The sequence below is a fragment of the Macaca fascicularis genome, chromosome 18 (assembly GCF_037993035.2).
Source record: "Macaca fascicularis isolate 582-1 chromosome 18, T2T-MFA8v1.1".
In the NCBI taxonomy this organism is placed as follows: Eukaryota; Metazoa; Chordata; class Mammalia; order Primates; family Cercopithecidae; genus Macaca; species Macaca fascicularis.
Window position 1 is genome coordinate 23,401,280 of NC_088392.1, and position 25,305 is coordinate 23,426,584.

General features: G+C 42.1%; 1 protein-coding gene across 13 annotated transcripts in view; it reads left to right on the top strand.

The window, feature by feature from the left end:
* FECH (ferrochelatase) overlaps positions 1 to 25,305 on the top strand; it is a 73,313-nt gene that overhangs the window by 2,629 nt on the left and 45,379 nt on the right. For 8 of the 13 annotated variants that reach the window (XR_010582829.2, XR_010582831.2, XR_010582832.2 and 5 more), the window contains exons 2-7: positions 3,917 to 4,061; positions 10,695 to 10,814; positions 12,130 to 12,278; positions 17,634 to 17,768; positions 21,234 to 21,340; positions 24,955 to 25,053. Coding sequence is in view for 6 of the 13 variants with exons in the window: in XM_005586603.5 (XP_005586660.3) it covers positions 3,917 to 4,061; positions 10,695 to 10,814; positions 12,130 to 12,278; positions 17,634 to 17,768; positions 21,234 to 21,340; positions 24,955 to 25,053 (755 nt within the window). In the remaining 7 variants the exon portion in view is untranslated. Of the gene's footprint in view, positions 1 to 3,916; positions 4,062 to 10,694; positions 10,815 to 12,066; positions 12,279 to 17,633; positions 17,769 to 21,233; positions 21,341 to 24,954; positions 25,054 to 25,305 lie in introns of all 13 variants that reach the window. The other 5 variants (XR_012427123.1, XM_005586602.5, XM_045378281.3 and 2 more) reach the window with 3 other exon arrangements.

Genomic DNA, 25,305 nt, shown 5'->3' on the forward strand with positions numbered 1-25,305 from the left:
TCTCCCAAGTAGTTGGGACTACAGGCATGTGCCACCACACCCAGCTAATTTTTTTGTATTTTTAGTAGAGATGGATTTCACTGTGTTAGCCAGGATGGTCTCAGTCTCCTGACCTGTGATCTGCCCGCCTCGGCCTCCCAGAGTGCTGGGATTACAGGTGTGAGCCACCGCGCCCGGCGGAGTTTTGTTTTCTTTTGTCATCTTCTGTTTTGCTGCTTATCTCTTGGTTTGATCATTTTTATTGTTTGTAGGCTTTCTTTTTTTTTTTTTTTTTAATAAAAAATAATAGAGATAGGGTCTCTTCACGTGGCCCAGGCTAGTCTCAAACTCCTGGGCCCAAGCAGTCCTCCCGCCTCAGCCTCCCAAAGTGCTGGGATTACAGGTGTGAGCCCCCATGCCCGGCCTGTTTGTAGGCCTTCTAAAGGTAGACCAGTTATCCATGTAAGGAGGAGGGGCAGAATTACTTGGTCTTAGTTCATAAATGGGCAAGTCTGTACTATCGGATATTCTTCACCCCTTTGCTTAACCACATGCAGTGTGGCAAGGCATTGCTGTTGGGGCTGGACATATTTTTCCCCTCTTATCTTCACAGCAGCCCTGCAGAAGTAGCCTTATCACTATTTTGCAGATGAGAAAAGTGAGACTCGCAGCATCTCAGTGAGTTGCCCAGGCCCAGCCAAACAGCCTCTTGGTCCCGTGTGGGATTTCTGCTCAGATCTCTCTGGTTTCCGAACACGTACTCTCTACGCCACTCAATGCTGCCTGTGCCATCAGATTCTCTTCAACTGTGAGCTGAGTCTTTTCCAGAGTCTCAGTTGGCCCTTTGAATGTTTGCTTTAAACTCCTTTAGCCTGGACAAATGCTAATTGTTTGGTAGGAGACACTCTTCATTTCTCTAGAATCTTCAGATCATTAGGGGAGAGGAGTATTTTAGATGAGTCCTTGAAGGGTGAGTGTATTAACTCACCTGAGTGGAAAGGGTCCCTTGGTAGCAATATCATTCTCCTCTCTGAGAATCTGGTGAACCATGGAGAACATAATTTTGTAAGTAGGACATGGTAATAGTTAAGCTGCTTGAAAAGCTACTAGCTCCCAGATTTTACTAGGAAATCCTCATCTACTAGTTGGAAAATCTAATCCCTCCCCACCGCTTCCTTCTTTTTTTTTTTTTTTTTGAGACGGAGTCCTGCTCTGTCGCCCAGGCTGGAGTGCAGTGGTGCGATCTCGGCTCACTGCAAGCTCTGCCTCCCGGGTTCACGCCATTCTCCTGCCTCAGCCTCTTGAGTAGCTGGGACCACAGGCACCCACCACCATGCCAAGCTAATTTTTTTTTTTTTTTTTTTTTTTTTGTATTTTTAGTAGAGACGGGGTTTCACAGTGTTAGCCAGGATGGTCTCGATCTCCTGACCTCATGATCCACCCACCTCGGCCTCCCAAAATGCTGGGATTACAGGTGTGAGCCACTGTGCCCGGCCTTTCTTTCTTTTTTTTTTTTTAACTCCTTAAATTTTTTGTAGAAACGAGGGTCTTTCTATGTTGTACAAGCTGCCCCAAAATGGCTGGGTTCAAGCGATCCTCCCACCTCAGCCTCCCAAAGTGCTGGGATTACAGGTGTGAGCCACCACACCTGGAACTCCTTCCTTTTTTTAGGTTTGAAGGAGGAAATGTCATTTTATTACAGATGGAGTGCCCCTTATCCTGAATGCGTGGGACCACAGGTGTTTTGGATTTCAGATTTTTTTAGGTTTTGGAATATACTTACCGATTGAGCAGTCCAAATCTGAAAATCTAAAATTCAAAATGCTCCAATGAGCATTTTCTTTGAGTGTCATGTCAGCGCTCAAAAAGTTTCAGGTTTTGGAGCAATTTGGATTTTGGATTTTCACATTTGGGATGCTAAACTTATACCAGCAGTCAAATTGTGGAATGCCAAGGTTTTATTCTCATATCCCATGGAATCGGATACAGTCTCACTCATATAAGGAATTAGGGACATTGCAGCATGATTAGGAACCTGGTTAAATCCCATGATTAAGTTCAGAGTTAAACTTATGTAAAAAAGGAGATGTGAGTTGGTTTGAGCCTTGGAATTGAATTTCTTTTTTTTTTTTTTTAAACACCAACTCAAACCAGATGGAATTGAACTTCTTTATGGAATCTTTGCACTTCCACTTTGAGTTAGTAAAGATTATTTAGCATAAGCTCACATAATTGGCTCTGCTGGGAATGTGCACAATCTGGATGGTTGGAAATCTAATGACCTGGAGATATCATTCTCTTCTATTTCACAGACATGCTAGGTGATAACATCAGAGCAGGTATAGTTCCCATCCTCTAGAAACTGTCAATTGAAACTAACGCCAGCACTAATCACATGGTGGATGCTGCAGAGCGCTTCACTCCTCTGCTCTCCTCCTCACAAGAATCCCTGTAGCAAGGTGTCATTTTACAGATCGGGAAACTCAGGCTCAGGAAGACCTGGCCCCAGGTCACATTGCTAGTAAGTGGCAGAGCTGAATTCAGAGTCAGAGCTGCTTGACCCACAGCCTAAATTCCTCCTCAGGGCACCTTTGCCTGTTAGGAGGAGGAGGGCAGAAGGAGACTGATGGCAAGCTGGTTTCTAACCGACCGGTTTGAGAATGGGGAAGAGGTCATGTGCATAGCACCAGGCGCCATAGTAACCGCCCTCTCACATGGCCATCTTCAGTACATCCTCTATGGCTTCAGTTTCATTTCACTGGATGTTTAAGGACTAGTACTCTTCATATGACAGCTGAGTATGGCACACGGACTCCTCAATTCAGGTGGGTTCTTCAGGCCCACTGCCACCTCCTGTGGGGCCCAGGACAAGGGTATACTTGAAGGCACATATATGGTATGTGGGATGTCGCAAGCTACCAAACTGGGAAATATGTTCTGTCCTCCTATGTTGACAAATAGACCTTGATCACGACCTGGAAGGGTGAGCTCTTGAACTCTGAGCTCCTGCAGAAATGCAGAGGCCTTTGGAGAGTTGCCTCTGATTCATACACTTTCCTGCTTCTCTTCCTGCCGCCAGCTCTTTCTGGCCTTGTGAGGAGTCTCACCCACAGCCTGGATGGATTCTCTGGTCTGCATGCCTAGTTCCACTCTTGCTCCTGCAAACGGCTATCCCTTGGCCACCATTCAGGTCAAGACTTGCTACACTGATGGCACAACCTCCCTCAGGAGGATGGATCCAGAAAAGATGCCTGCACCCACCCTGGGAGTGGGTGTGGAGCTTGGGGGACAGGGAATCCTGGGGCACTGGGAGCCTGGTCTGGTACGTGGGATGTGGACTCCTGGCGGGGCATGTCTCCTTGGTGGTAGAGACTGCATACCCCGCGGGGTGGGGTGCAGTGGGAGGAGGGCTAAAACAGGCCCTGGGAAACAGAGGCCCCTTGTCAAGGTTCAAGGGCAGTACTGGGTTCTCAGCACCAGTGCTTTCTGAAGAAGGCTTGGAGGCAGAAGGGAGAACTGCAGCTATGTGAAAACTGGCCCAGTTGCCACTCCTGAAATTGGTGGCTTTTCACCTTTTCTGCAGCCCCTTCTCTTTCCACAGGAGCAGCACGCTACTGTCAGTCATGTTGGTCTCGTACAGGGCTTCTTGTGAGGGATTGTATCAACATCTGCAGCCGAGGTGGGGAGAGGAGGTGTGTGTAGTTTCTAAAATGCTTCCCTGCAGGCTCTCATCGGCCATCCTAGGGGAGCGATCCTCCACCCCATCCCCTTGGACAGGCCTTAAGTGCCTTTACCTGCCTGCAGAGAAATGCTAGGAAAATCATTTCTGCCATCGCATCTCTTTAAATTTTAAATCCAGGAATTATGCTCTGAGGACTTCTTCAGAAGAAATTACTTTCCGGCTAGATTTCATGCGAGCATTTTAATTTTGTCACAGTGGCATCCAGCAGCTGGAGGGTCTGTCAGCCATGGAGGTGGAAGTCAGGTGCAGCTGCAGCAGCCGCCGCCACAGAAACAGCCCAGCATGCCCAGCATGCAAAACCTCAAGTTCAACCGCAGAAGAGGTATGAGTCTAACATCAGGTACAAATAAGGATTTCTCTTTATTGATGCAGACACCAGTAGACCCAAGCTGCCCAGGAGGAAAGGTGCTGGGAAAAGCCAGTGTGGAAGGAGCGGTGTGCTATTTTCTTGGCTTCCTTTCAACAGCTGTTAAACCACAGATTTTACACCCTCCTTCCCCACTGGATCTTTCCTCGCAACAGGGCTATTGTTAAAAGACACAGCTGAGTACAGTCTGCAAATTGTGTTAAGAATTTGGTTCTGGAATATGTCATATAACAGAAATTATATATGCTGGAAATGTATTTATGAACCTAACATAATTATGCCTATGAAATGTATGTTCTGTACAGGATAACGAATAACTGATCTACCAAGAATTTCTATAGGAAACTAGAGTATTGTTTTTCATCCCTTAACACAGTGAACATAATTATAAAGGAAGTAATATGATTTATCGTCAATTAAAGAAGTGAAGTACATGTTTCATACCTCACCTCTTCTGTTGCTGGTGGCTGGCAGCAGGCATGGCATTGTTGCAAGGGTCCTCTTTAGTAACAGAAGTCACAACTGCTCCCAAGTCTTCCTCTGTACAGAGGCAACAGAAGACTCTATAAAGGGAAGTTACCGAGATGAGTACATAGAAACAGCACCCTTTAATATCAGGCAGAGCGAGATACAGTAGCTAGGACCTATTTAACTCCATGACCTTTCTCCTAGATCACACATTGTGTGATGAAAATTATACAGGTATGAGTGTGTGTGTATAATATATATAATATATATATATATTATATATATATAATTTTTGATTTTTTTGAGAGAGTCTCACTCTGTCACCTAGGCTGGAGTGCGGTGGCACAATCTTGGCTCACTGCAACCTCCACCTCCCGGGTTCAAGCAATTCTCATGTCTCAGCCTCCCAAGTAGCTGGGATTACAGGCACACACCACCATGCCTGGCTAATTTTTGTATTTTTTGTAGAGATGGGAATTCACTATGTTGGCCAGGCTGGTCTCGAACTTCTGACTTCAAGTGATCCGCCTGCCTCGGCCTTCCAAAGTGCTGGGATTATAGGCATGAGCCACCACACCCAGTCTTATATATATATATATATATATATATATATATATATATATATATATTTTTTTTTTAGAAGGAGTCTTGCTCTTTCACCCAGGCTGGAGCGCAGTGTCTTGATCTTTTCTCACTGCAACCTACACCTCCCAGGTTCAAGCGATTCTCCTGCCTCAGCCTCCCAAGTAACTGGGATTACAGGTGTATGCCACCACACCCAGTTAATTTTGTATTTTTAGCAGAGATGGGGTTTTACCATGTTGGCCATGCGGCTGTCGAACTCCTAACTTCAAGTGATCCACCTGCCTTGGCCTCCCAAAGTGCTGGGATTACAGGCATGAGCCACCGTTTTTATTTTGAGAAGTGTTGCACTGTCACCCAGGCTGTACTACAGTGGTGTGATCATGGCTCACTGCATCCTTGAACTCCTGGGCTTAAGCGATCCTCCTGTCTCAGCCTCCTGAGTGGCTAGGACTACAGGTGCACACCACCACACCCAGCTAATTAAAATTTTTTTTTTCTTGTAAAGATGGGGTCTTACTTTGCTGCCTAGGTGGGTTTTGAACTCTTGGCTTCCAGCAGTTCTCCTGCTGTGGCCTCCCAAAGTGCTGGTATTACAGGCATGAGCCACGAGCCACCGTGCCTGGCCAAAACCAAAATTTTCTTATTGTGTGTTTATTATTTTCTGCTGTATGATCATAAGTATGATGATTTAGTGATGTGTAACCTGAGGTTACTTGGGGATGGGCATTGGATACCTTCTTCATCTGGCAGCCTGCCAAGAAGGACCCATTCCATTTCTCCTTACCTTTCCCAGCCCCTCTCCCCACTTAAGCCATAAGTACTGAGGGTTGGGATTTGATAGAAACTGAAGAACCGATTCAATGTGGAATCCTGGAAGAAAAATTATTTCATTTGTGTGTTATTCTAGTGGCAACTCATTAATATAAGTAGCCTTAATATTATTAAAATTAAATGAAAATCTTTAAGTTCTACTAAGTAACTTTAGATCATATTTATATAAAATACATGGGATCATTTTAGAGAATACAGATAGGGAAAAAAATACTTTAAACATTATGAAAGGTCTTACCACCCAATATTTTGTTTCTCTCTTCTTAAAAAAAAAAAATAGAGACAAGGTCTTACTGTATTTCTCAGGCTTGTCTTGAACTGCTGGGGTCAAGCAGTCCTCCTGCCTCAACCTTCCAGAGTGCTGAGATTACAGGTGTGAACGACCAGCCAGGCCAATTTTGTCTGTATGACTATTAAGATTCACTCTATGTATTTAGCAAGATGTGACCGTACTATACATCATATATTTATAATGCCCTCTTTTTATTTATCATCATATAAATATTTGTCTATATTATTTTGGTAACTGAAGAGTGTTTTATTAAGTCATAAACTACCCGGTCCAACATTATGGGACGTGTAGGTGATTTATAGTTTTTTAATACTAGAAATGGTGAAGCAATGAGTGTGTTTGTGGATTATTCTGATGGCAGACATTATGAAGGCATTGTGCTGCTTAATGCTTGGGCTGGACTAGATTGCAGTACTAGGGTAGACACTACACTAGGCTGGGGTTGACAGATTCGTTCTGTAAAGGGTTAGGCAGTAAATTTTTCAGGCTTTGTAGGCCAAACTCTCTCTTTTGCTGCTATTCAACTCTGCTGTTGTAATGTGAGAGCAGCCACAGATATTACATAAACAATGAGGGGAGCTGTGTTCCAGTAAAACTTTCTTTACAAAAGCAGGCAGTAGGGGTGTATGTGTGTACACAGATTTAGTGCCTGGGCTGTAGTTCGCCAAATTCTGTTCTAGAGGCATTGTAGACCCACAGGCCAATCATGTCTTAGAGGTTCAATGAAGAGCTGGGATCTTATTACTTTTTCTTGAGGCTGACCATATAGAGTAGAATAGAATTATTGTTTATGAATTGACAAGCTTAAGTTTCTGTTACGTACATTTAATATTTCAAGGAAAAACCTTGTATTTTGAGAGTCCGGGATATAAAAATGGCAAAATGTTGAAACCTTTCCAAGTGAGACATTTTAAATATATTTTGCTGTATACACTTTTATGTTTAAACAAACGGAACATGAACGTTCAGACCTTGGTCTCAGGTGTGTTCTGTCTGGAAGGAGAGGCGATGGAGGCCCTTGACTAAAGCTTTCACTTCACATTCTAGAATAGAGGGGTGTCAGACTAGGACTTACTAATGCGCTATTCATCATGCACAACACAGTTTTGAATTAAGTGCATGTGTATTTAGGTATTTTCAAGTCGTGTGCATCTCTTTAATGTGTAAGATCAACATGGGTTTGCAAAACCGTGAGCAGGGCAGAGTAGCATCCCCTTTAAAGCCACTCTTGTTCTGAGCTCAGGTGTTATAGATGAAAAACAGCTCTAAATCCCGTTTGCACACTGATACTGTCTGTGGCTTGGGTAAATCTTTTAGCCTGAGGTTTTTCAACCAGTAATCTGTTAACTGGCAGCGATCCATGGGAAATGCACTTAATTTATTGTGAGTCACAGATTTTGAGGGCGAAAGACAGGATCCCAGGAGAAGACTGGTGGTCTAAGTAGAAAGATTAAAGGAATATCACAAAATAATGCATCTGGAATTTTCAAATATCAAGGAAAGAAAACTCAACACACCCCTGTTAATGCAGTCGTAGGACTCGAGCATGGAAGAGTTATATAACAACCACATCTTCACTGCAGTTGCTTGGTTTTTTAAAAGGGGATGAAGCCCTCTTCCTCTAAGACAGTGATTCTCAGTAGGGGGAAGGGGGCATTTTTGCCTCCTGGGACAAATTTGGCAATGTCTGGAGACATTTTTGGTTGTCACACTGGGGTGGGGTGTGTGCTGTTGTCATCTATAGGTAGAGGCCAGGTATGCTGTTAAGCCTCCCGCATTGCACAGTACAGTCCTCTACAACAAAGGACTCTCCAGCCCCACACGTCAGTAGTGCTGAGGCTGAGAAACCCTGGTCGAAGACAATGATGTGAAAAGGGACCTTAGTTAATCTTTATAATGGGGTCTAAATGAGAAAATCCCTGACCTCATTGTAATGCCATATTTCTCCTTCCCCAGGAATTGATTCGTATTCTGAAAAATTAGGTTGAGAAATCAGATTTTTACCTCATTCACTTCCAATAGGTTTGATCAAGAAAAGTTTCCACCCGTTTACATTTGACATACGCTGCTGCCTTACATTATTGCCAAATGTTGTTAATAATTGTTTAAAAATTACCCATTAAGATGTCATCATAAGCCCAGGACAATGGCTCACACCTGTAATCTCAGCACTTTGGGAGCCTGAGCCAGGAGTTGGAGACCAGTCTGGGCAACATGGCAAGACTCCGTCTCTCTAAAAAAATTTAAAAAGTAATCAGGCATGGAGGCAGGTGCCTGTGGTCCCAGCTCCTCAGAAGGCTGAAGCGGGAGGATCGCTTGAGCTCGGGAGGTCGAGGATGCAGTGAGCCTTGTTTGTGCAACTGCACCCCAGCCTGGGTGACAGAGTGAGACCCTGTCTCAAAAAAAAAAAAAAAAAAAAGAAAGAACAAAAGGTGTCATCATAGTATCATTAGTTGTCAAGCACATAAAGAATGTTTTTCTATACAGGCTCTGTCTCAGCAGCGTCGGCTTAGTCGCTGCTGTAGTCAGACGTGGTCTGGTACAGGAGATTCAGGAAGTGGACCCCTCAGCACTCGTAATAACGGTGTTTAGATAAACTTCAGGCTGGTTATTTTTCAGCTGCTATATTGAAAGTGAATAGAGGGTACAACCATATAATGAAATATTATTTAGCAATAAAGAGGAGTGAAGTGTACTGATTCATGCTATGACATGAATAGGCAAATCTATAGACCCAGAAATGTCCTGAATAGGCAAATCTATAGGCCCAGAAAGTAGATTAGTGGTTGCCAGGGGTGAGAAGGGAGGGAATGGGGAGTGGCTTTAATGGATTCGAAGATTCTTTGTGGGGTAAAGATGTCCTGGAGTTAGATAGTTGTGGTGGTTTCCTGCCCTTCCTTATGATTAGAAACCTCTGAATTGTTCAGATTATGGTGAATTTTATGGTATGTGAGTTATATCTCTATTTTTAAAAATGAAAAAAGATGAATGAATGGAAGAAATGCTCCTTGTTCTTTAGTTCCCCAGTTATTGCCATCCCATGGCTACCTGTTCATGGGGACACACAAGGTCTTCTGATGGCTCCTGCCAGCATGCCAGAGGCACCTGGTCCTGCTCCGGCTTCGCCTTGCTCTCTGGAGGGGCTTAGGAGTGGAGAGCTGGCCTGGCTCGCTTTGGGCTGTGTTGACTCCGGAGCTTGATCTGGATTTTAGGTTTACATTTTTGCCTAGTACTTTGTTTTTTTAAGTTTCCAGAAACTGCTTGACCTAAAACTTGTTATGGAGCTCTGCTTTCTTTTTGCTTCTTCCTGCTTATTCAGTGGTTGATTCTCTACCCTGGGACTAATTTGAATGTTAGCACCGGTTCTTGCAGGAATTATCTAGCAGTGAATTTACATGCAGGATGGAGAGGAGAAGTTTATCATAACAGGAGCCACAGGTGAAGGAATAGAGGGAGGTCCTAGAGAAGGAAGCAGAGGAACAAGCAATAACTTCAGTCAGTCCTGGTACGGTGGCCCATGCCTGTAATCCCAGCACTTTGGGAGGCTGAGGCCGGTTCCTGAGGTCAGGATTTTGAGACCAGCCTGGCCAACATGGCAAAATGCCATCTCTAGTAAAAATACAAAAATTAGCCCGGGTGCCTGTAATCCCAGTTACTTAGGAGGCTGAGGCAGGAGAATTGTTTAAATCTGGGAGGCGGAGGTTGTAGTGAGCTGAGATCGTACCACTGCACTCCAGCCTGGGTGACAGAGTGAGACTCCATTTCAAAAATACAATAAAATGTAAAACATAATTTCAGTCAGTACTCATTGAATTTAATCATTGACTAAAGAGACAAGAGTAGATGCAAGAGTGGGGATGGGCTGGTATTAGACTGTGGAGGTTTAAAATTAGGGGGTAACCCTGCTCTGTGTAGAGTAGAACTTACCATGTGCCTGCACGTGCTAAGTGACTGAAGCTGTTACCACTGAATTCTCAAAACAGCATTTTGAGTAGGTGGTGGGTGCTGTGTTTTCCAGATGAGGAAACCTGAAGTTGGGAAAGGTCGGGTAACCTCTGTATTCGCATGACATTCACATGTACAAATGCTTTAGCCTCAGGACAATTTTAGACTTCTACCTTGACTCCCAGTCCCTAAAGATTCGATCTCTGTTCAGGCTGAGACTTTAAAAGGGAAACATTTCCAGCTGAGTGAAGACTGATATCATGGATTAAGCCAAAAGACAAAGGTCCGCGTCTGAGCTGGGACCATGAGGAACTGGAGGCCACAGATGTCCCTGAATAGGTATCCGTGTGATGGCAGTGAAAAGAGCCGTAGTATTTACCTTTGTACGGAACAGGTTAGATAAGGGTTGCTGGCTGAACCAAGATTCCACCCTGGAAGAAAATCAGAAGTGTGACAAATCAACCATTGTATTTTATTTTATGTAGGAAGCCCAAAACTGGAATATTAATGCTAAACATGGGAGGCCCCGAAACCCTCGGAGATGTTCACGACTTCCTTCTGAGACTCTTCTTGGACCGAGACCTCATGACGCTTCCTATTCAGAAGTGAGATCCATATAAACACCTCGACTTGATTATAACCTTGGCACTGCATTGACGTGCGTCTCTCAATTCTGTAGTTTCAAACCAGCAAATTGTTTTAATGCGTATCTGGTAATGGTTAAAGCAGCAGCATTGTTTTCTATTGGATATCAGAAGGATATGATATCAGAAAATTTCAGGGGGAGAGAGCAAATAAGTTAGTGAGGATTCTCCTTGAGCCCTTTGCTCCCCAGAGCCCTGGAAATTGCAGTTTACTTGACATAGCCTAAGCACCTTTAAAGATTTTTAAAAATGTATTTGTCCTTGGCACTTAACGGCTGATTAACAGTCAGGGAAGCAATGATTATTATTCATTTGTACTATAAATATGGATTGTTGCTGCCCTTCTTTTCCGTTCATCCTTCTTTCCCTTCTTCCTTCTCTCCTTTTTCTTTCAAAATAGATTTTTGTAATGAAAAATTAATACATGCATGTGATAACTACAAATAGTATAAAAGTAATTACAGTAAAAGGCAAATGTCCCTTTCCCCTTGCACCCCCAGTTACCCACCTGGAGGTCAACTCTGTTACATCCATAAATAGTCTGTGCATATCCAAGTATAGACATACATACGCACACACACACACACCCTCCCCCACTTTGTTACACAAATGTGAAGGTACTTATGTACTATATTTGAAACTTTCCTTTTTTTTTTTTAAACTTAACACTGTATCTTGTTTCATAACATTATATCGATATATAGGTCTGGCTCATTTTTTGATTACTCTTTAGAATTGCATGATATGGCTGTAACTTCATTTGTTTAATCCGTGCTTCATGTTGGACAATTAGGTTGTTTACAGTATTGCAGTGAATATAGTGAATAGTCTTGTGTATAAATCTTTGCTCCTATATGCAAGTGTATCTATAAGATTAATGGACTTTATTTTTTAAATTAAGAGAAATGTATACTGCCTTTGTCTTATATCCTAGTTCTCATTAGGTGTGGGATCAAAATGTGTTACTCTAGTAGCTAGCACACATCCAGGGTTCTCCGCGTGGGTGTTGTGCGTCCTGAATCTTCAGGGTGTGCTACTGGAACAACTTGTGGAGCACAACTGGGTATTCCTCAGAGCGGGTCTAGCTTTAGCTCCATAATCTACAACAAGACAGCTGGCTATTGTCAGTGACCTCAAGCTTCTATTTTAAAGGCTTAATCTTGTTAGGCTCTCTAAAATTTTGCTTATTTTTTTTTTTTTTTTTATTGAGTAGAAAACATTTCTCAGGTTGCTAAGGTGGAATAAAATCCACTTACCTGTGTGTTAAATGATTTAGTAAGCTGGCACCATTCATCGCCAAACGTCGAACCCCCAAGATTCAAGAGCAGTACCGCAGGATTGGAGGCGGGTCCCCCATCAAGATATGGACTTCCAAGCAGGGAGAGGGCATGGTGAAGCTGCTGGATGAATTGTCCCCCAACACAGGTATGGTGTTTCTTCATTAACATGTAACTAGATTAGTTCTTTCAAAGTAGTTATGAAATTCAAAACAGTAGTAGAAGCTAAATGCTTCATATGTACTGTCAACTCGATTTGTGGTGTTTCTATGTAATACATGGTCATTTAATTTAGGTCTCCAGGCATCCCTTGACCTTTAGCCTTTGCTATGACTTCTTACATTACAAGTGAAAAAAACCTAAGGATTTGGGACATGAGTTTCAAAAGGAAGTTCGAGATGTTTGTTAAGTTGAAGTAGAGTATAAGGCATAAGCAACATACCATAAATAAAAGATGCATATATCATTATGCTGGAAAGAAATCTTTGAGAAATAAATTGAGTCTGCTGCTATTGCCTTTTCTTTCTGGTTGGACAGCTAATTAGAATATTTAGAGCAGTATTAGCTAGCTATCGTGGAAGCCACAAGACACTAAGCAACTTGCAGTGATGCTGTCAGCTCTCAGGATACCACCATAATAAGGTATTGAAGGTCCTCGATGGATGTGGCACCAAAAAGAGGATTGTGCACATCTGAGAACCTCTATCCAGAATAATAGTGTGCAGAGTGAACCACTAAATGCATGGATGAAGTAAAAATGCCGTATTAAACACATTGAAGACACAATTGATTGCAGGACAGCCTGCTTTTGTATAATACTAAGACACAAAAGCACTACCAGTTAATTTTAAGACACCATCTATTGTAAACTGGACTGATATGAGAAATGTTAAAACCAAAAACATGTACATCTTAGGACACATGAATTACATTCATTGCAAGTATATCTTAGAGCTTTGGGATCAGGATAGGTGTGTGACAGTGGGAACCCTCAAGGAGAACAGCTCCACTAGGCAGGACCAAAAGGGGCATTTCACTCTTTCCTGACATCACTGAGCAAGCGTCCACTCCAGCGGCTCTCAGAATCCACTGGTTCCCATGGCACAAAATAACAAAGGGTCCTGGCCCCTTCTCAGATCACCTCACATGGAAAATCGTTCAACTGTGCTTCTGCATATTTGGCTTGCTTCCTGCTTTCAGCTGTGGCTCAAGGGCATTTCTTATGCAGTTCCTCCGTGCATGCCGCAGTGCACCTTTAAAATGTCAGCCCTCCATTCACACCTACTTGATAGAGAACAAACTCCAGTCATTAACAGTTTATCCCGATCAAAGATTTCTTGTGGGCCTGGCGTGGTGGCTCATGCCTGTAATCCCAGCACTTTGGGAGGCCAAGGCGGGTGGATCACTTGAGCCCAGGAGTTCAAGACCAGCCTGAGCAACATGGTGAAACTCTGTCTACACACACACACACACACAACAACAACAAATCAGTCAGGCACGCCTGGAGGCCCAGCTATTTGTGAGGCTAAGGTGGAAGGATCGCTTGAGCCAGGGAGGTTGAAGCTACAGTGAGCCACGATCACGCCATTGCACTCCAGCCTGGGCAACAGAGTGAGACCCTGTCTCAAAAAAAAAAAAAAGGTCTATTATGAACCAGATTTGCAATTGCTATGGTGTCTTCAGTGGGAAGAGGAGGCAGAAAGGTTCTCATTTTTCCTGTTTTTATGTTACTGTAGTACCCATCATTATAAAGAGCGCTAGTAAGCATGGGGGTGGGGTACACCCCAGCTGTGTGGGAGGCTGAGGCAGAAGGATTGCGTGAGCCCAGGAGTTGAAGTCCTGGTAGAGTTGTCAGACTTGAAAAAGGAATAGACAGAAGGGCATCCTTCCCGCCACCTCCTGTCTCTGTGGCGAGGCTGTTGGGGGTACCTCTCCATCTCCTTCTCATTTCTCCTCCCTTCTGATCCTTTCTTTCCTATACAGTTGTAAAGTTTACTTTTGAACTATGTCTATTCATTTATTTCTATTAAGAAAAATTCTCTTTAGGCCAGAAAATGTGATAATTGCAAACAGATAAACACGTTTCATGCTGTCATTTTTTAGGGAAGTGGTTGTTGCTTGGTAGCCAGTGTGGACATTTTGAGACTTGCGCTGGTTTCATAGAATTGACCAGTTAACTAAGACAGTGAGTTATATCAGGAAGTGGTTTCATGTAGTTGCATTGCAGAAATGTAGAGAATAGATACGGAAATAGATGAGAAGTGTAATCATGTGATGGAAAGTCTAAATCTCAAATATGCTATACAAATTGTAGTTTAACTGTTTGGCTTGTAACTGCTTTTAGTGACTCATGAAATAATTCTGTTCTTTACCGGATGCAGTGTGGCTGGAGTATAGGTTCTTTTCTCTGATGGTGCTGGCTTCCCTGCTCTGGTTCAGGCAGTTTACTTACTTCACTAAGCCTCAGCTAGAAAATGGGGTTGGTAATAGAACCCAACTCCTAGATCCTTGTGAAAATTAAATGAGATAATCCTGAAAGGCATTAACATGACAAAAATTCAATATACGTGAGCTTTTTAATTCATGATTAGCACAGGGTTCAGATCTGATACAAATTAAGAAGCATTTGCTACGTATTTCAAACTTTTCTTTCAAAAAATCATGTACAAATCGGACATTTGAACTATTGTATATGCTAAATTAATGAAGTTTTGCCGTTTAAAAATCTAGTTTCTCTATCTTTTAGTAGTTCTTGCTGAAGACTGTTTACATTAGACGGCTGCTGTGAGGGTACCTAGGCTAGGCCAGTGAGTGATGTGTTTTGGGCTCACTCTGGCCAGATGTGCCCATGAGATGTGGCGCTGGTTAACATCAGAGATGCTCCTTCCCGTCCCTGCGTCCTTCCAGGGACAGCCAGCCTCTGTGTGAAACCCATCCTGGTGGACAAGGGGCCTCCGTGAACACTGTTTGTTAGTTCTTCAGGATATGCGCAGTTGGAGAGTACATTGCCGCTTTTTCTACAATATGTGTTTACAGGTTGTCTTTAGAAAGCATTTAGAAAACATTATCAGTTCTTTCTAGGGTATTTTCCTCTGTCTCACTTTAAAATGTGGCCACCTGCTGTGTCTTTATCTGCAAGGGCAGCCCCTCTACCTCTTAGTGTGCACGATTTGAGGCACTCCCAGACTCCAGGCATTTAGACTGTAATCTTCAGATACTGGACAGGTGAAAAGAAAATGTGAGAAGCTAGTTGACCTGCAGCACTGGGGATGTCATTCTGATCATTGTATTGTTTCAAAGTAGATTCGAAAACAGTTTCCACTTGCTTGCTAAACCTCAGCTCACATCACCAAGAGTTGCTTCAAGGGTTTTGATGGTATTGTAATAGTTGGCAGTTTTTAGCACAAAGCACATAATCTTTGAACAATTAAGTCATTTGGAGTTTGCTTATGGGATCATGTCCTCTGATATATATATATATATATATATATTTTTTTTTTTTTTTTTTTTTTTTTGAGACGGAGTCTCGCTCTGCCGCCCAGGCTGGAGTGCAGTGGCCGGATCTCAGCTCACTGCAAGCTCCGCCTCCCGGGTTCACGCCATTCTCCTGCCTCAGCCTCCCGAGTAGTTGGGACTACAGGCGCCCGCCACCGCGCCCGGCTAGTTTTTTGTATTTTTTAGTAGAGACGGGGTTTCACCGTGTTAGCCAGGATGGTCTCGATCTCCTGACCTCGTGATCCGCCCGTCTCGGCCTCCCAAAGTGCTGGGATTACAGGCTTGAGCCACCGCGCCCGGCCACCCTCCTCTGATATATTTTAATTGCTAGTGATCATTTTATGCAAGGCAGCATGAAATTCGTGGCCTGAAAATGGACAGAGCACTAAAAATGATTCAGTTTTACTTCCTTCCTCTCTTTTGCAGTCCCCAGTCCAACCAGTCTTTCTGTGCGCACATGTGCTTCTCTCGCCTAACGGCATTCTGCTTCTCCCTTGGGAATGTGTTCCATTGGCTCATAGTTCTCTGGGTCAAGTTAGGAGGAATGTCATCCTTGTATATATCTATGTTTAAATGAGATAAACTCCCGTCCTTTCCTTCACTTTAACCTAAATGTTTCTTGTGGCAATTTATGTCACATTCATAGTTGCAGCCCCTTGCTAATGCTTTGGACAGTAACATTATCATGGTCTTATTATTACCTGACATTCATGTAGTGATTCTCACTGTCATCCCTGAGTGTAAGTTATATGTAATCCTATGAAAAGACAAGGAAACAAGACTAAGTAAGTTTAGGAAACTTGTAGTTTTATGACTTTATACATGCTTAAGCAATTATGTGGTGTGGATGTTTTTGAACCATAGGAAAGGAAGATGCGGGAAGATAAAGAAGATAGAGGAGAGTATTAGTGAAAGGACAGGGAAGGGACAGGGAAAGAACACGAGGATATGCATCAGGCATGGGCCATTTAGGTACCAAGAACGATGACTTTCAATCCCATGTGGCACCTCCAAATTAAGCACTGTTTTATATGTGTAATGAGGAGAATCATTTTAATCATTTATTATCAATGAATTTTTTTACATATCCAAGAACTCTTTCTTTTTTTATGTATAAACGAGTTGGCCTGGGGTTTCAGGGAACTGGGTAATAGGAGTCGGGTGAGGGGGCTTCTGGGAGGAGTGAGAAGCATGGGTCGGGAGACCCAGGCTCTAATTCCAGCTCGACCACCTGCAAGGTATGACTTTGGGTAGTTCAGTTAACCTTCAGAGTCTCTGTTTCCTTATCTGAAAAATCAGGTTTAAATGATTGAAAAAAATATGGCCGGGCGCGGTGGGTCACGCCTGTAATCTCAACACTTTGGGAGGCCAAGGCGGGCGGATCACAAGGTCAGGAGATCGAGACCATCCTACCTAACATGGTGAAACCCCATCTCTACTAAAAATACAAAAAAATTAGCCAGGCATGGTGGTGGGCGCCTGTAGTCCCAGCTACTCAAGAGGCTGAGGCAGGAGAATGGCGTGAACCCGGGAGGCAGAGCTTGCAGTGAGCCAAGATCGAGCCACTGCACTCCAGCTTGGGCGGCAGAGCGAGACTCCGTCTCAAAAAAAAAAAAAAAAAAAAAAATGCCCAGTGTCTACCATAGTATCTGGTATGCAAGAGGAAGTTATATTTTAGAATCAGTGTTGTTTTTTCCTCCTTTCTCTTGAGACTTTCTTAGGCCAGCCAAGAACAGAGAATTAGGAAGAGAAGTTTGAGTTTTAAAACCCACTGTGCAGTAAAGATGTGTGGGTGGGGTGCTGATCCCAGAAAATTGTGATTAAAAGTCCACATACCAGCTGAAGAGTGGATACGATCCAAGGAATATGCTAAACTCGCCTCCACCGTCAGTGCCATAGGAAATTACATGAACTGTTCTTTGTTCTGGGCATTGCATTATGTTCGGTGACTCTGAGGAATCTATATAAAGATTAACACTTTCTCCTTTCCACGTGTGCTTCCTAATAGCCCCTCACAAATACTATATTGGATTTCGGTACGTCCATCCTTTAACAGAAGAAGCAATTGAGGAGATGGAGAGAGATGGCCTAGAAAGGGCTATTGCTTTCACACAGTATCCACAGTACAGCTGCTCCACCACAGGTAAGGGCATCTCTCTGCCAGTAGAAAGGTAGATACGGTGCTGGCAAAAATAACCAAGGAGTGTAAGTACTACTGGAGGGAAGGATGAATCATTTGCAATTTGAATGGCAAATTCAACCTGTCTTCTTTAAACACGAGAGTTCAGGTCAGTCCATTTGAAATCTCATGGTCCATCTGTCCCTTGAATTATTGGCCACTTGGCTGGGAATTACAAATGGGGGGTGGTAGGCAGTAGCTGTAAGTGTTCAGTGCTTTAATGCCATTGCGTAATGGATCCGTAATGAACCTTAAGGCTCTTTTTAGGTTTGTGTGATAAACCTTTTTATGGCTACCCAGATTTTCTTACTGATGTAGCAAATATTGTAACTGCATTTTAAAAGCAAAGATGCCCATACAACATGGGAAATACTGGTATTTTATTGCTGTTGTTGTGCTTCAGTTATGAGTTGGTTGCTGGTAAAACTAAAGCCCAGTTTGGGGTTCCCTTTGCAAAATTTTCTGTGTTCTTGATTTTGGAAAATGTTACTGCTTCTTGTTTTCTGTATATTTAACTGGAGCTGGGGAATAATCGGTGTTTGGCAATCTCTGTATCATTCATTGTAGGCAAAGCTGCTGCTGTCACCCACAGATACATTTGTTTGCATTCCTTTGCAAGGACTGAGGTCAGCACAGTCTTAGTCCCAAATAGCTTTCGGATATTAATGTTTATAATTTCTATAACCATAAGGAGAATCAAAAAGCTATTGAAAAAAGTCAAAGCTTGTTATGTGCCTCAAATATTTGTTCAGAGAACCCATTAAAATGCCTGAGTTCTCAGATACCCTCCAGAGTTGGAATTATCATTTCTTTTCTTTCTTTTTTTTCTGAGACAGAGTCTCGCTCTGTCATTGCAACCTCCATCTCCAGGGTTCAAGCGATTCTCCTGCCTCAGTCTCCCGAGTAGCTGGGATTACAGGCACGCACCATCACACTCAGCTGATTTGTGTATTTTTGGTAGAGATGGGTTTCACCATGTTGGCCAGGCTGTTCTCAAACTCCTGGCCGCAAGTGATGCACCCGCCTCAGCCTCTAAAGCGCTGGGATTACAGGCGTGAGCCACCGCACTCGGCCTGAATTATTATTTTTCTTTTTGAAATGCACCACTACAACTTCAAAATGTCTGGTCATATGTTACTGGAGAAGGAGTCAGATTTTATGAATTTTTAAGCTCTACTTTTGCCTTGTTTTAAGAAATACACCTCAATATGTAAATGGCTGCTCTCACAATTAGATAAATTAAGAAGTTTGTTATTTACATGACAGGAGATTGACTATGATTTGTATTTCAGGGCTGGCTCTAACAAGTGACAGTGTATGCAAACCTTCAGCATGTGCTTAGTTTTCCTTGAGTGTATCTCATAGAAGGACCGGTACATCCATCTATGCAAGTTGTGGAAGGCTTAGGGAAGTACATGAATTCTTCGAGGCCACTCAGGTGCTGTTTATCTGTTGGATCTTTTAGACATGCACTATTGTGGCAGAGCCAGCGTATGTCTTCATCACAAACGAATTTCTCAGTCACATTTTTCTCTTTCTTAATGACTTCTTTGGATTGTTTGTTGAATATTTCCACACAACCTGAAAGAGCTAATGCCAGATGCTCCCTTACACGTATGTCCAGATGCCCTCTTGCACATATGAAAATGATATCCACCTGTGAAGTGTGGTCTGTAATGTGAATATGGTGGTGACAACTTTTTGATTTCTGGAGAGCTTGTTTTTGAACCTTGAATGGAGTCCATTTGAATTCTTCTGTACTCTACTCACCAAAATTGAACCTGTTTCTTGTTTTGGAAGTTGAGTCTTAGTCTGAGAGTATATTTGATTTAAAATATGCTCTCTCCTAACATTTTAAATTGGAACGCTAACTAATAGTTCTTATAGTTAGAGAGCCCAGTGGGTTGGTGATGGAAAGCATAGAAATGTTTCGGGACTTGCCCTTTGTTAAGATTGAGGAAGAGGCTGTGTGTTAGACTTGGTTTCATAGGATTCGGGTGTGACCCCAATGCTAACTCCCCTAGACAGGAAAAGGTTGCATTGGGTTGACACCATCTACCTTCGTGTTGGCTTTGAATTTTCATGATTTCCATCTCTCTCTTATAGAATAAGTTTATTAGATTACTTGTAACGATTTGGTGTCCATTTACTTTATTCTAGGGAATGAGAGCTCACAGGAACCTCAATAATTTTCTCTCCTTATCATGAGGCCATTAATAACAATAGTTATGCTGGGTGCGGTGGCTTACCCCTGTAATCCCAGCACTTTGGGAGACCCAGGTGGGCCAATTACCTGAGGTTGGGAGTTCGAGACCAGCCTGACCAACATGGAGAAACCCTGTCTCTACTAAAAATACAAAATTAGCCGGGCATGGTGGAACATACCTGTAATCCCAGCTACTCAGGAGGCTGAGGCAGGAGAGTCACTTGAATCTGAGAGGTAGAGGTTGCAGTGAGTCGAGATCGTGCCATTGCACTCCAGCCTGGGCAACAAGAGCAAAACTCCGCCTCACAAACAAACAAACAATAGTTACAAAGCTTTTATCGTAACATGGAAAATATTTATCTCTTAATATTAAGTAAAGATGCTCAAAATACTCAGCATGCAGAATTGCATATGTATTAAAAATTACAACTTTGTAAAACAAAACATCTATAAAGAAAAAAACCATATTAGAGTAAAACAATGACTGTAATTAGCATGCTGGGATAATGGTCAGTTTCTTTTTTCCTTTCTTCCCCATCCCATACGTTTCCTATAATGGGATTGATAACCTTTGTAACTGAAAAAAAAAATAACATACTTTTTTTTTTTTTTTTTTTTTTTTTGTGACGGAGTTTCGCTCTTGTTGCCCAGGCTGGAGTGCAATGGCGTGATCTTGGCTCACCGCAACCTCCGCCTCCTGGGTTCAAGCGATTCTCCTACCTCAGCCTCCCGAGTAGCTGGGATTACAAGTGTACTATCAGACTTGGCTAATTTTGTATTTTTTAGTAGAGACAGGCTCTCTCCATGTTAGTCAGGCAGGTGTCAAACTCCCGACCTCAGGTGATCCACCAGCCTCGGCCTCCCAAAGTACTGGGATTACAGGCGTGAGCCGCTGTGCCTGGCCAACATACTTTCAATTGTAAGACTTGGTCCCTGCAAATATGACTGCTTATATTTCATAACTCTACAGTCATCTTGTTTTTCACTAGAACTGACATCAATAATCTTTGAAAGTCCATTGAAATTGATTGCTTTTTAGTGATCTTCATTTGCAGGGTAGTTAAATCTATATGCATTTTAGAGTATTGAAATGATTGTAATTAGACTGATTCAGTATAGAAGCAGTTACCTGCTTTGAACTTATATATACTACCTTTACGAGTCTGTTTTTTATTTTCACCATAATCAAAATGCATCTACTAAGTGGCCTCTGTATATTTCAGGCAGCAGCTTAAATGCCATTTACAGGTACTATAATCAAGTGGGACGGAAGCCCACGATGAAGTGGAGCACTATTGACAGGTGGCCCACACATCACCTCCTCATCCAGGTAAGCCAGTAATTGCCAGCTGCCTGTCACCCCAGCATCTAGTGTGTATCAGCTTCTTGTCCCTTCTGGGTTTGTGGATGTCCTTCTGAGCCTTACTGTTCCTTTGCTTAAATTGTGTGTTAGGGATTAAATAAAAGTATTATATTCTTGATTTATTATGAAAAGAGAAAATACATTTAAAGATTAAAATGATTAGAGTCTTCTTTCTTCAGATTAATGCTATTAGTCCCAAACCATAACAGAACAATATTTTGAGTTTTGTGTTTCCTATGACCCGAAGAGCATTAAAGATTGTGCATGGTGTTTCAGTTAACTCGCATTTGTAGGCTGAATGACTGACCAACGAATTAAATTTTCTATTTTCTAAATCCTTTAAAATGTCAAAAGATTTTTAAAATGTAAAAGTAATATATCTACATTTTCTGAGACATGAAAATAAATTGAATGTTCCAATAAAGTTTTACATATTAAATTTCATATTTCTTCTGTACAATTTATATATATATAATATTTTTATTAACAGATGCTTGATTTTAGGAGAATAAATTAAAATTACAGTTCTAAAGTTAATAGCTTTGAACTGATGTTACTATATTCTTTTCTGCCTGTCAAAAATGAGAGGGCAATTGGTAAAATATTGCCCTAAATTAGGCAAATACAATTTTGTTCTGCTAGTAGAAGTTTCTGCTTTTGAGTTATTTTAGGTAGGGGAAATATTAAGTCATTTAGATTTTATCCATTTTATTTTTCACTCCCTGAACCTTTTCTGACTCTTGGCAAAAAACCCTACTAACAGCTTTAGAAGCCTGGTATCACTTAAATCTGTGACCACTAGATGGTGCTAGACATCATTGAAATCAGGCCAGCTCTCCCCAGAGCAGTGTTCCTTAGGCATATAAAGAGTTAACACTTGGGTTGAAATCCAATTTTAAGTAAAAAGTGAAGGAGCTTACCCTTAGGGGTGGGTGTAGTTGTGGTCTCTGTGTGCACCATTGACGGCTGTGTTGCTGGGTCCAGCCAGTTACTGCCTGAAGCACCAGCGGCCTGGGTTTTGCTCTGGGAGGCCTGCGATTGGAAAGGAGGGGGGTTTCAGGTCAGCATTGACATGTGGTAGCAGGGAATGGAGGGATCTGCACAGCATCTGCCTGCCCTGATCAAGTGAGTAATTAGATTTGCATTAAAATTCAGCCCTTTGAAAAGGGGGGAAGCAGAACGATGGAAAGGTCTCTTAACTGAGGAAGTCTCTGTTCATAAAATGAAAGGGAATTTTAGAGGCATTTATCCGCCCTCCTAGATGGTGTGATTGAAGGCTCTGAGAGGCTCGGTGCCTCTTTCATTCTGCAGAGAGGTTGCGCCTGGAAAATACCGCAGATGGGTTTTAGGTGATTTAAATAGCACTTCTCCTTACCCATGGCGCCTCAGTTTTGAAGACGGCTTAGAGGCTGTTGCAGGCCGTATGATTTGTGTTTTTACTTGCAGCTTTGCAAGCCAAGAAAAGAAAAGCACTAAGCTTTGGATATGATATGACATTTTTGGAAACCAGAAAACAAAACCCTAAACTAAAACAAAAAATATAGTTTAAAACTACAAATTCTGTTTCGAATCCACATTTCTACTTGGCATAGGTAGTGATTGCTCCAAATAGCCATTTTATTACTGTTTTCTCTAATATTGGTATTTATCTAGCTGTTGGATTAATTGGGGCAAATTTATGTTCTAGACTCCTGTATAAACCTTGCAGTGGGCCTCCTTATCTAGGCTGAGGCCCAAAAATAATCCTTTCTGAGCATCCTTAGTTTCCAAACACTGCAAAGACCAGAAAATATTGGTTTTGTTTGTATCTAATCCTATCACATTTACTGAGAATTTGCATTATAAATTCTGAAAAGGGAACTGAACTTTAGGTACCATTTTATGCCTTAGGATATTTATTTGCCAAATTTCAAGAGTTCTGGAAAGATTAATAATATCTCAATATTTATTAGGGAATAGTTTGCTTATCCCATAGTTTTCACTGACCACTGATATATCAAAATACCAACAAGTGCAGATTTACATGTTTCTGATCAATTGTCCTTTATAGTTTTAAAAAGTTACAAAGGACAATTGGGAAATAATTTGAGATATGCAGAAAAGTTACAAGATTAAGAACAGTATAAGGAACTCTCATCTACTCTTTTACCTATGTTACTGTGTTATTAGTATTTCGAGACAGGGTTTCACTCTGTTGCCCAGGCTGGAGTTGAGTGGAAGGATCATAGCTCACTGCAGCCTTAACCTCCGGGGCTCAAGTGATCCTCCTGCCTCAGCCTCCTGAGTAGCTGACCACAGGCATGTGCCATTATGCCCTGCTAATTTTTAAAAATGTTGTGGAGATTAGGTCTTTCCATGTTGCCCAGGCTGGTCTTGAACTTCTGGGCTCCAGCAATCCTCTCGCCTTGGCTTCCTAAAGTGCTGGGATTACTGGCGTGAGCCACTGCGTCTGGCCTATTGATGTGTTATTAACATGTATCTCCTACTTGCTTTATCATTCACATGCCCTGTGTGTGTATGTATGTGTGTGTCTCTGTGTTTGTATATACATGATTTTTTTCTGACCCTTTTGAGAATAAGTTATGCATATATCATCATCCTCTAAACCCAAACACTTAAATGTGTGTTTTCTAAAATCAGGAATATTCTCTTACATAACCACAGTACAACATTCAACTTCAGTAAATTTAACATCAATATTTAAACTTTTACTTAATCTACATTCATATTCTGATTTTGTCAGTTGACCCATTTGTGTGTTTTGTAGCATTTTTTATAAGCTAAATGACAGAATGATTAAAGTATAAGATGAAAGAAAGCCCCTTCAGTTCTGGTATTTCAGCACCTATCGACGTGAATCAAAGTGCCGGCTAAACGAAGGGAGCTCCCTGGTCTGGTAGACAGAGGTTTGGAGGGAGAGGCAGGAACCGTGTTCTTTCCCAAGTTCCACAGATGTGACTGAATGAGCCCCTAAGTTTACCACATCTTTCCTCACTCTGTGAATTTAATGGGTGGGTATCACCTATCATCTGTTGTTGTGAAGGTTTTTATAAAACTTAACTTGATGGGGATACGAGGCTCAGAAGAAAATGTTATAAAAATAGAACAGTATTTTCTTATTTCCCTCCTATTCCTGACTAATGTATTTAATGTGGTATGTCTGAAAGCCAAACTAAGGAGGCTTTAGAAAGACGCTGTAAGCTGTTTTCCTGCTAACAGAGCAAATGAGAAGTCTTAAAACAACTTCTCCTTCCCATCTGTGTTTCCTTTCCATCTGGAAGCGTGCCCTGTCCTTCCCGAGGGGAAGCAGATCCACAGCCCGCATTTGCAGTGAGCCATTAGCGAGCTTTAGAAGTTTCCCAGCAAATTCCCTAGGCCCCCTGAAACCGTTATGATCCATTTTGATGAGAAACCAATGCTGAGAGGCTGGACTGTTTGCAATTTTTTTAAAAAGAGAGTTCGGATTTTTTGAGGGTTGCTCTGAGATTTTTGGTGTAGGCTTCATTTTAAAAAATATTTTCTTTTTCCTTCCATTTCTTTCTCCCCTTCCTCTTTATCCTCCTTTCTTATTACTCCCTCAGTGCTTTGCAGATCATATTCTAAAGGAACTGGACCATTTTCCACTTGAGAAGAGAAGCGAGGTGGTCATTCTGTTTTCTGCCCACTCACTGCCGATGTCTGTAAGTACGAACATTTTCTTGGATGACCTAGTGACAGAGGATTGGGTGATTTCATTTGCTAAATGTGTGAAATGGGTCCAGCTTCCATTATGTCCTAAGCCCAGTGCAAGAATGAATTCTCAAATCTCAGACTTGGTGCCAACGTAACTAGCCTCACTTCTTAAAACCTCATAACAATGAATCCAAATTATAATAATGTAAGTAGATCTTTTCCTCTTTTCTTTTATTTTTTGAAACAGAGTCTTGCTGTGT